Source organism: Halichoerus grypus, chromosome 2 (genome assembly GCF_964656455.1).
Source record: "Halichoerus grypus chromosome 2, mHalGry1.hap1.1, whole genome shotgun sequence".
Classification (NCBI taxonomy): Eukaryota; Metazoa; Chordata; class Mammalia; order Carnivora; family Phocidae; genus Halichoerus; species Halichoerus grypus.
The window spans coordinates 89,867,367-89,879,755 of NC_135713.1; the positions used below are offsets into that span (position 1 = coordinate 89,867,367).

General features: G+C 35.3%; 1 protein-coding gene across 3 annotated transcripts in view; it reads right to left on the reverse strand.

Moving 5' to 3' along the window:
• Positions 1-12,389, reverse strand: part of XRCC4 (X-ray repair cross complementing 4) — a 309,118-nt gene that overhangs the window by 74,030 nt on the left and 222,699 nt on the right. For 2 of the 3 annotated variants that reach the window (XM_036067086.2, XM_078067094.1), the window contains exon 8: positions 6,596-7,220. In XM_036067086.2, the coding sequence (XP_035922979.1) occupies positions 7,109-7,220 (112 nt within the window). In that variant the 3' untranslated portion in view covers positions 6,596-7,108. Of the gene's footprint in view, positions 1-6,595; positions 7,221-12,389 lie in introns of those variants that run through there. The other variant, XM_078067092.1, reaches the window with a different exon arrangement.

Consider the following 12,389-nt stretch of genomic DNA (forward strand, 5'->3'; position numbering starts at 1 on the left):
TCAGATAAATTCCCTAAATGTTTGCAAAGCACAATGACAAAGCATACTGCTCGCATCATCACTACCAGCATCTCGTCCTCATAGGGGATCTAGAAGTCTCAGAAAGTTTTCAATCAGACCACATATGAGAGAAAGAGACAGAGAACCCATTATCATCATAAAAGAATACTACAACTTGATGGTAGTCTTTTCACTATTTGGTAAGATCAAGAAAAATTATACTGTTTTGTATTCTTTAAAGGATTAGCATACACATTAATCTACCAATGGTGGCAACTTGGCGGCACCTTACACTTAAAATTCATTTTCAAATAAAATTTACAGTACTGTCCTATGTTGCCAAAGATCACAGACATTTCATACTATCACTAAAATCCATCAATGAAAAAAAAAATCCATCAGTGATTTGAAAACACATCTAATGTAGGTAAGACCTTAGCTATATATAATGGCATTTTAATGAATTTTAAAATTTATATTATAAAAATGATATAAATTTTAATTATAAAAGTGGTTTTACTTTCCCCTCATATTCCAAAGTTTGTCTATACCAATCTACTTTAAAGCTCACTTGAAATATTCTTTTAATGGTAGTGTTAACTCGTGACAACTTGTTAACTGAAGAAAATAAAACTTAATTAAAATGTTCAGTGGAGAATATATTTGATTTCCTTATTAGCTGGGTACTTTTTGCTTTGCTTTAAAGAACCATTTCACTAATAAGACCTCAAAAAAGGAGCAGTAATTCTTAGAGATATGCCTGTACTGAAACTGGCTCTGAACTACAGAAGGACCTGAAGCTGCTCCAGGCCCTGGCTACTCTCCCAGTCAGTCTCACCAGTCACATGGCACCTCTACACTGCCTTCTCTTTCTTCTAATCCATCTCTGTGCTAACTTACATAGCGGCTTTTTCAGTGAACTCAAGTTCAGCCACGCCATGAGGGTCCCATTTCTTTCCTGGTCTAGTAAGCTACGGCTCGGGTTGGGAGGCGATGCAGGGGCAGGTGCATAAAACAAGGGTACCATATTGGACACCCCTTGTACACCACCTCAAAATCCTCAATAGCCGCCCTTTCTTTGGCAATCAGACCCAGCAGGTTTTGCTCTTCTTCAGGCAGGCAATGGCTCTTGTGCTGCTCCTATTTCCTGTCTAGGGCCTCCCTGAGATTGCAGCTTTGGTCACCTATGGGAACCTGCTACGTATTCAACAGGGGCCAAGTGAAATATGTGGGCACGAGGCTTCCAGGACACCCTTTACCAATGGAAACAGCAACCCATGGATAAACGCTTCTCCCCTTCTGCCCCTGGATGTATGGTCCTGAGATAACTTTCAGAAGGTACCTCAGAAGATCCTGGGGGGGTGGAGCATATCATCCATAGGGCTGGCCGCCTTGATAAGGCATCATTGCACCGATTTTTCCTCCTTTCCTTTTAAATGCTTCTAGTGCAGCACTCCCGCTCCCTGGGATCAGATATCCAAATAAATTGCCTGTATGCAAGCCCTTATCTCAGGCTCAGTTTTCAGAGGAATGTAGAGTTAAGACAGATTCCTACAAGGGTCTTGTATGAGCAGCTTCCATAAAAATTATCTAATCCACCTACATATATTTGCCGGCTGTATTATTTCTAAGATAGTAATTAAGTTGGAAACTGTCTTTAAACCAAAAGTAAGTAGTTCAGGACTAGCCTATGTTTCATTTAGTGGAACCGTTGCCACCAAAATTGCTCCTGCCCTTAATGAGAATAGCTACTATCGAGATAAGGGCAGGCTCCAATCTCCCTCTCCTCTCCTGATTCTTTTTTTTTTTTTTTTTTTAAAGATTTTATTTATTTATTTGAGAGAGAGAATGAGAGAGAGAGATCTCCCTCTCCTCTCCTGAAGAACCAAGAGCCTTCAGGGACAAAGAGACCCTCATTCAGAAATATAGTTCCCTCTGAGATTTGAGATGAGAGTTTAGGATGAATGGCCTCCAAAAGAGGGAAGAAAAATCAACATATGAACAATAAAATTCATAGTGAATTTTATTTGAATGCAGAGGAAAATCAGAAAGTGATAATGATAGTTGGTAAATGAAATGACATGTGGATAACCGAAAGGGAGAAAGTGAGTAGAAGGTAGGCTGGGGAGTGTTTTAGGTTGAGTAGATCAGAGAGGTGGTAGTTAGTAGATTAGAGGACAGGAAATGGTCGGTCAATTACGTAGCAACCACAAAATGCTTGTCATGTATTTTTCAAGGTATCCTTTTCTGATTATTAAAATATAGAGAAAAATCATTGCGGGCTTGCTCACAGAACACGTGCAGATGAAATCTGCCCTCCTGAAAAGGATTCATTGGAAGTTTTCAGAACAGCAGTGAAAAATTTTAATTCAGACAATAGCTAGAAATGGATAAATAGTTCTTTTGTGACTATCATTCTCCCTTACAAAATGTGTTAACTACCTATGTTTTGCATTTCCTGATGTATAGGCAAATTCATGAGGTCTTTCATGAATTTAGATGTCAGCTATTTAATATCATTTTATTAAAAATGGATTCTATAAATAATACTGAGTGTAAGAATTAGAGACAACAAAAGGAGAAGGGTTGGCTGCTTCTGGGCAGTCTCTGTAGAGGACCCATTGACTGGTTTTCCTTTCTCATTCCCAGATATCCAGGAAGGGCTCCATGACATGAAGATTTCTGGCACTGTATATCTTCCCATGGAAGTATCAGCTCAAACTATAGAGCTCAATTCTTGTTATGTCTTTATTACATAACTTAGTTTCACACTAAATCCACCTGGTCAATATTCCTCCCAGGATGCCTTCTAACTTGTCTCCTTCATTCTGATGACTCACAATTACAAACTCGAACACTAACCCCAAGGCCCTAACCCCAGTACCTTCTGCACTCTCTCTGATCTGGCAGACAGCTTCATCCTCAGCTCACTGTCCCCAACCCTACCAATTTCTCCTACCCCCCTTGGTTGGATCTTTTATCTTCTATGGATCCTCACCCATAACTTTTAATTCTTTGTTCTTCTCTTTATGCCACTTATCCTACCATACCTTGATATCATAGTTCGTCACAGAGTGGTTTGGCGCCCCAATCTCAACCCCCTTCCATATACTTCCACTCGTTGAGAGCAGGCCCCAAATTTCACTTACTAGAACATAAGCTCCACATCAACAGAGCACATGTATTACTCATTGTTGCATCTACTGCCCAAAATAGAGACTGACACAAATGCTTAACAAATATTTGGTGAATGGATGGATTTATCCTTTAATTCTCCATGTGGCCCAGTTCTGTATTTTGTGCGTAACTGATCCTTTATAAACAGTTGTTGAATCAAATTTACCCAATTAAGAGCTACCTGGCTCTAAAACATAGGGTCTAGTATTTTATAAATTTGAGTTACAGGTCACTAAGAAAAATTCATCTAAAGTAGTTTCCTGACCTTTTTAAACTACGTAATAAAGACATCTCTTCCTGAGATGGGACTTTTTCTTTCATGAACTTCCCTAATGAGGCCTAAGTCATACCATCTGATTATAGACCAGAGCCAAGAATTATACATTTTAAGTTGAAAAAAACTTCAAAAATGCAAACACCTTGTTTTACAACAGAGATCAAAAAAGGTCAAAAGAATTAAAAAGAAAACAAAAGACATGCTGCATTACAACTTAATTCTCGTGCCTTCCATTTCAGGGTTTTCCTGCAACAATCTGTTTTTACAGAGTACAGACAATAGAAAATGTGAGGAAAATTCATGGCATAGAATGACCAGATCTGGATATCTTAACACCAAATCTATAGGTATCTGTCTACATAGCACAAAATGTAAAACTATCCCTTCAATTTCTCCACATTAGATATAAAGGAGGGAACCATAACTATGGGCTTATTATTTCCTGTTCTAACCAGCTGAATCAATCTGACACACAACACTGGTTGAAAAGATCCATTGCCCTGGAAAAATACTATCAAAATTTTGTAAATATTATGAACTTTATAGATTCTGTTGTTACAATTACTAGGAAACACTCTTTGTACATCACTCTCTCACTCTCCCACCACCAGTGAGTTAATAGCCAAAATTGTTTTCTTCTTCTCTTTCACTTAAAAAAATTCTACATGTCTATACACACACACACACACACACACACACAGTTGTATACTAACTTTGGTTATTCAGATAAGATGACATTATTTTGAGATTCTGGTACTTTATGTACAAAATCCCCTTGGAAAATTCCAAGACAAATCTCAGATTATATGAAACTCATCATTATAGTGAAGTCCCTATGTAACTGAGTAGAATTTCAGACTTATAAATTATGTCTATAGACTTATAATCATATTTTTATATTTTACATATTTACATTTACATTTATTTTAAAGTTTCCCCTCTTAAATGGAAGCCACTATAGAAATAAAAATGCAGTAAAATTTCTATTTAAAATGTTTTGTTGTTCCATTGACTTAATAAAATCCTATTTCTGATATCAACAATATGTGTAATCCTTTCTCATTCACTCTCTGTGATCAAGCCTACATGCATACATATTTATGCATATATTATTTGTAATTAATCATAAAAGGTACTTGAGCTTTCTAAACAATTATTTCTTTGTATCAAATCAACTGACTAAATTTCAACCTTAAGTTTCTTTTCAAAACAGATTAATAAAGAAACATTTCGAGTGCCTATGTTGTGATAGACATGCATTTATTCATTCAACAAATGCTTACTAAAAGCCTTTGTGAATCTTGCGCCCTGTTGTAGGAACTGAAAATAGATAAAACAGATGGTCATGCCTCTGCTATGATGGGGCTTATTTCCTACTGGGAGACATGAAAGAGAGAGAGAGATGAAAAAATAACTCTAGGTAGTAATATGCACAATGAAAAAAATACTCCAATGAGACAGTGACTGGGACTGTGCTCATCTTTAGAAAGGGTATTTCAGGGAAAGCACGTCTGAGGAGGTGACATTTGGTTCTAGACCTGAAAGAAGAGAAGAAACCAACCATATAAAGATGAACATTCTGAGTATAGCACCCAACAATACAATTGTTCTGAGATCTGGTCTACTTGAGGGACAGTAAAGAGCAAGGCAAGCAAAGAGAAAGGAGCTGGAAATCAAGGGGAAAGATAGGTAGGGGCCAGGTCATATCAGACCTTATACGCTGTGGTAAGGAGTGTGAACTTTATTCAAAGGGCAATGGATTACTACTGGAAGGTTTTGATCCAGGCGTGAAATGATCTTACCTAAAATTTTAAAAATTCAGTTTGTCTGCATTGCAGAGTAGGAGATGAGCAGGGAGACCAGTCAGGAGGCAGATGTAGCAGACACAGAGAGAGAGAAGTAGACAGAGTCAAGCTGTAATTTGGAGGTAAAAATGCCAGGATGTGGAGATGAGGGAAGCAGAGGCACTGGGTTTTAGCCTGGAGCAACTAGGTACATGGTTGCACAATTTGTTGGATGGGGAAGACTGGGGGGAAAAATGATGGAACACATTCAGATCTCCACTTTAGATGTATCTAAACATCCAAATAATCATCCAAAACAGACAGATGTACTCAGTCAGACTTTTAAGAAGCTCCTTTTGCGACAAATTAATGATAAATTATACACCTGACCTTTGAACAACATGGGTTTGAACCGTGCAGGTTCACTTATACACAGATTTTTTTTTTACAGGATTCTAGTTAAATGTATTGTCTCTTCCCTAGAATTTCTTAGTAACATTTTCCTTTCTCTAGCTTAGTTTATTATAAGAATCCAATATATGATACATATAAATACAAAATATGTATTAATTGAATTTAAATTATCTGTAAGGCTTCCAGTCAAGAGTAGGCTCTTAGTAGTTAAGTTTTTAGGGAATCAAAAGTTATACACACTTTTTTGACTACCCAGGGTATCAGTGCCCCAACCCCTACAGTGTTCAAGGGTCAACTGTACACACACATATATATATATATATATGACTGCAGAAATAGAACTCTTCTAATTTTGGAGATATTAGCATGCAAATGGTATTTAAAGCCAAAGAAAAGCTAGGGAGACAATGTAGGTAATGAAAAGAAGAAAGCTGAAGATTAAGCCCAAGGCACACAAACACTTAACTGTTGGTCGTCAAGGACAAAGACTCAGGGGCCAAAAAGAAAGGAATACAAACAGCCTATGTTATTGCAAAAGTCAGGTGAAAAAAATGTTTATTGAGGAGAAGTGATTGACTATGTCAGGTGTAGCTGAGAGGCTTAGTAAGATTAGGACTGAAAATGGACCAACCATTGAATTTAGCAACATGGTGGTCACTGTTAACTTTGAGAACCACAGAGAAAATGGATGTTCAACTGGAGGGAAGTGAGGACAAAATGAGAGGGTAGGAGGTAGAAACAGTAAGTATTTTTTTTTTTTTAATTGTGCTAGATGTTATTGAGGATGATAATATCGCACGGTCCTTATTTTCAAAGAAGGCCCTTAATGTGTAAGAAATCTTTCATCAATAATCTCTGAAAAATATATTTTTGATAGAAAAAGCGGTTTCATTTATATTAATAAGCACCTTGCAAAGCCTGTTACTATAAAAAAGGAAAAAGCTAAGCTAAATAACATATTTTATTAGGAACACAAAATCTTCAATGCATCAACAATTTTGTCATCAGATTTTGAGATTGTGTACAAACTAAAAATAAATTTTATACATCACTTCACAAATTAAAATGCTCACTGTTCAGGATATGATTATTCAAAAAAGAACTGTAGACATTTTCTTTGTCCTATTTCTAAAATCTTCCTAGACAGGATGTTAGACAGCTACCACATATAATATGTGTGAATTAAATAAGATAAATGTGTCCTTTGCAATAAAAAGTCTGAGGTTTTATGTAATTATAGACATGTGAATGAATAGTTTAGAATAATGTACCACTGTCATCAAATCACATCTTCATATACATGTATAATCCATTTTGCACAATGGTTTCAATTCAGTGTGTATGTAATTAAATTGTAAGGTACAGTAATAGCTGCTGCTGAGTTGAAATCTTGCTTTTTTAAAGAAATGAACAGAAAACATAGTCTCGTGAACATCAAAGTACCTTTTTGAGACAGTTAAATCTCATCAAAGAGGTCTTCTGAACTACTGTTTCTTAGAGTTTCTAAAGACATGTTTTCAGCTGAGCTGTGCTCCTTTTTTGACGTCTCAGGTAGTGAAGGATCAAGCCTAGAGTAAAAAGAAAATCAAGAGAATTTTATTCTAGAAAATGCCATATAGGGTAAAAGAAAATTAAGAGATACATAAGCGAAATAAAAGTTAAATTCTATTTCAGAATTGGTTTAGAGACTCATTTCCCTACGCTGCATTAACATAAAAAAAAGAGATGAAGAGAATTTAATTAACTGCTTTAGGATTAATCTGTCTCTATTCTGAGCTAACAAAAATTTAAGGGCCTACAACAATACTCATAATTAAGGTCAAGAAACAAAATATCCTCTGTGTTGTAAGCCTTTTTACGCCAAGATACAGAAGGTCTGTCTCTCAAGCCATTTCTTTAATAATTCCATCACAATTTACATCTTCCTTTGGCTCCCTTAAATTCTACCTATTAACATGTATTTTAATCTCTTAATATCAGAAAGTTCTGATCACATGAATTTCCTTTAGTGGTCTTTCGATTATAAGTGTATATAACTGATAATGACTTCACATTTTAGCAGTTGTTGGTGAAATGTTGGTCCACATTCACTTACTGAATTTACATATCTTTATTTAATAACTAAATTTTATTCCATTTCAGTATTGGAGTTACCACATCAATGGGCTGATCTCTGTATTTATGTAAATGCTCTCTTTGAGTCCTAGGATAAAAGGCATGATGATCCCAGACTGTTAACTGGACTTATAAAACGGTAAGTTGCAGGGTAACAGCTCAATCAGAAGGACTCTTGTATAAACCTTGTCAGTGGTTCTTTGTGGAACGTAAAGAAAACATGCTTAATATTGACAATTAGAGGTGGCTTCAGGGGCAGTTATGACTAGGCTGAGTCAAGCCACTAAAACTCAGTAATGCCCCCATATTTCCAACTTAAAAGGCAGAGAGAGAGTCATAGCAGCTGCGTATAGCTGAAAGAGAATGGTACTTGAAGTCCGGACACCTACATGTGGATCCAGGTCTATTTCTTCTTAGCTATGTGACTTTAGACAAGTCATTTATCCTAACTAGATTTCTGTTTTCTCACCTGTAAAACTGGAATAATATCTGCCTCAGAGGTGGTCTAAAGATTAAATGAAGTATCATATATGAAAATGCTTGTAAATTCCCACAAAACATTTGGAAACTATTATTATTAGCCTCTACTACTGCATAAACTACAAAAAAGAAAAAAGAAAAAAAAACCCAGCTCAAACAGCTTCTTTAATTTAAAAGGATAACCAATTAAAAATCCCCAAACCCTGACTTTGTTTAGATTATGAGTATTTCAAAAATCCAGCACCCACACTTAGTCGCAACAGATTATCAAAAATGAATCTGCCACAGGGTCCTCCTTGGCCTCCTGGCTGCATACAATTAACCATGGTTGGCTGCCACTAGACCTGCGACATGTTCTGTCTTATCCTGAGCAAGCCAAGTTCAGACAACGTTACGCTCACAGGAATGCCAGGGTGCTAGGCATTACTGCATTATCAAGATGACAAGTCCTCCCTCTGGGAACTTCAATGTTAAAATTAACAATAAATATGGACACAATTATTGTAACATGTAATTAAATATCTAAAAATATATTTCATAGAAGGAGAAAATGATACAGTACAGACTAAAAGTATAATTATTACATGCATAAGTTTTCAATGTCAACTCAACACATTTAAACATTTTTCTCTGGCCCCAAATGTCTCAGAGTTGCTTTTTTCTCCTCCTGGCAAAATGGAGAATTGATTTTTTTTCAATTAAAAAGTCAGACCTTGAAAAATCTCTGATTTTGTTCGTAGTTTACAGCCAGAACACAGAGATCAATCGGTTTAGTTTAAAGAAAAAAAACTGGCATAAGACAAAAGGGCCACTCTGAAGTGACAAGTCTGAAGGACATAGATCCCTAGTGCTCCATTTATGATTCCCATCTCCATCTAAAGTCACAAGGAGCTCAAGAATTAGATTCTGACTCTTTTGTTTTTAGTGCCTAGTACATAACAGATGTTCAACAAAAGTTGTTCAATGAATGGAGATCATTTTTCTATAGCTTTTTTATCTGTGGTAAGTCAACAGAATAAATTTAGAACTCTTCCCACAACCAAAAGAAAAGTTCAATCATTTATATAAGTAATAAATATTCTAAGATTTCTTATAAATTCTAAAAAGCATAAAGAAGAAAATAAAAATGTCCATCGTTCTATTTTACATTATTTGTATTTTCATGGTTTTCATTTTCACACAAATAGGATCATTCTGAAATACATAATTTTGTTTTTAGAGAATTTTTTTTACTCTACACATTAGCAAAGTCTTTGCATGTTAAAAGATACATATCTACATTAATCATTCATTTTATTTTGGTTGTACTAACCATTAATCTACTGATGGATATTTGGGTTGTTTCCATTTTTTAACGCTCTTATAAACAACAAAACAATTAATATCCTTAAACATATATCTTAGCATATTTATCACATTATTTTTTCATGAACATGCTTATTCCAAGAATTCATGCTTAGAGGCGAAATTTGAAAGCAAATAGCTCAGAGAATCTGTATCTAAAGTCTTAATAGAAAGTGAGCTAAACAAGTAATTTGAAACTTGAAACTTGGGAGTTCCACCATAACATTAGTTATGGCCATTTTAAGTCATAAATGTTCCACAAAGACTTTCCACATTCAGGCTGATTTTTCTTTTCTTTAATCATTTAAAGTAACTAATGTCTTTATCCTGTATTTCAATATATAATTTTATTCATTTAATCAATATTTGTTTAGTATGTACTATGAACAGCTCATTGTGTTAGGGGAATAAAACAAATTGATAAAGTTATCAAATGATTCTTGCCCTCAAGAAGCTTTCAGTTAAACTTTTTGCTTTTTCTCATTTTTAAAAAATGTGTCTTTTCATCCTAAAAATTTTATAAGTAGCTTGAAGTAACTATGTAATATAATTTGCTCACAAACAGTGATTTATCCTTTTAGGAATCTCTATAAACATTGTATCAAGATTTAGGACTCAAGAAGATTTTTCAGATAGTTTTTGTGGAAAACATTATTCAACAGGAGGAATTCTGAATCCAGGGTCAAGGATTTTTATTTATTCTTCATCACTTTGAGATTTTGGTCAGGTGACTGTACTTTTCTGGATCTCAGTTTCTGAATTTAATTTGTGGGAAGTTAGGATTACTATAAATGATCTTGGAATTCTTCCAGTTCCTGAATTCTGAAACAGTTACACTCAGTTGAGCATAGGCTACCTTCCAAAACATAGGTTCTTAATAAATATCTGTGGAATAAATGAATACTGTAAATTAAAGATAAATGGCTAATGACAGGAAGAAACCACCTTTGTAGAGTTTAATGCTTAAGTATAAGGACTTTTTTAAATGAAGGGAATAAATGAAACTAGATGATGACAGCTTTTACTAAAAGAAGACTTATGTTCTCAATAACACAACTGCATAGATTTCTGTTTTATTAGCTTGATTCCACACTGTATGACAACACACACATATATACAACTACACAGGAACTACATCCTGAATCAAAACATCAAAACTGCACGACCACCATCTATTAACAATGAACAATGTAGATCAAAAGTTAGATTTGTCAAAAGATGTATCTCATCCTGGGAAAGTTTCTCTAAAATGTTTGAATGAAGATTGGCTTCTCTTTTAACTATCTGGGAGTTGAATTACCAACATCTTTTGAAATGTTATTTCCAGTTACTGGCTCATTTTGTAAGGGCATTTTCTCAGCCTAGTTTAATACTGGTGTTACCATGGCTGGAATATCAACCTTTTCTTACTCAAATGAGAAACATTAATATACTTTGGAGTGAATTACTTGCATTTTGTTACATATTCTGAAAATAATATTCCTGAAACACGTCAAGGTGCCAAGCTGAGCAAAATGAGAGATCCAGAAAAATGTGAAATGATTAATGGCACTGGGACACTTGAAAAATCATGCCATTTGACTATGACACAAACGATGGTTCTGAAATAAAAAATCAAAGGTCAATTTTTATGTGGCCTATCTCTCTACCCACACAATACACCCATAAAATTCAGGAGAATGTCTTTAGGATCTTAGGATAGATAAGTTTTGTTTTGTTTTGTTTTTTAAGCAGAAAGGGAAACCATGAAGATTGATCAATTCAATTACATTAGAAGCATTAGAAGCAAATACTTCTATTCATCAGTAGATACCTTAAAGAGAATGAAAAGACAAGTTACAAACTGAAAGGAGATATTGCAACATATGCTACTGACAAAGGATTACTATCTAAAACTCCTATAACATTTTAAAAATCCAACATAATTTAACAATGTATGCCAAAGACCACAGGAACTTCCAAGAGAAGGGAACAGTGGGGGCAAATAAGCATATGATAATAAACTCAACTTCACTGGTAACCAACGAAATGAAAACCACTATGAAATATTTTACACCAGATTAGCAAAAATGATAATGTTCAACAATAGCAGAGATCATGGAGGACATGGACTATAACAAGATAAATTACTACTGGTTAGAGTATAAACAGTGAAATCATTTTGGATAACAATCTGGCAACAACTACCCAGGTATATGGAGACCTATATACCTATATCCAGGAATTCCACTCCTACACACACATTTTTTTTTTTTTAAGATTTTATTTATTTGACAGGGAGAGACACAGCGAGAGAAGGAACACAAGCAGGGGGAGTGGGAGAGGGAGAAGCAGGCTTCCAGCAGAGCAGGGAGCCCGATGCGGGGCTCGATCCCAGAACCCTGGGATCACGACCTGAGCCGAAGGCAGATGCTTAAGGACTGAGCCACCCAGGCGCCCCGCTACGCACACATTCTAAAGAAACATTTGCATATCTATGTCAGGAGATATGTGCACAAATGTTCATTGGTGCATTTTTTTTTTAAATACTGAAAAACTGAAAACTACCCAAATGTCTCTCCACAGGAAAATGGGCAAATAAGTCACAGAATTTTTACACCATGGACTAGGACAATACAGCTGTACACATGAATGAATCTCAGTGTTGAACAAAACAGCAAGGCACAAAGGAATACACATAATATGATTCTATTATTCAAAGTTCAAAAACATGCAAAACTAGGCAGTATTCCTCTCTGAACACCAGTATGTTTGTGTGTGTGTGTGTGTGTAGTGTGTTAGAGTAACGGTGTAGGTAC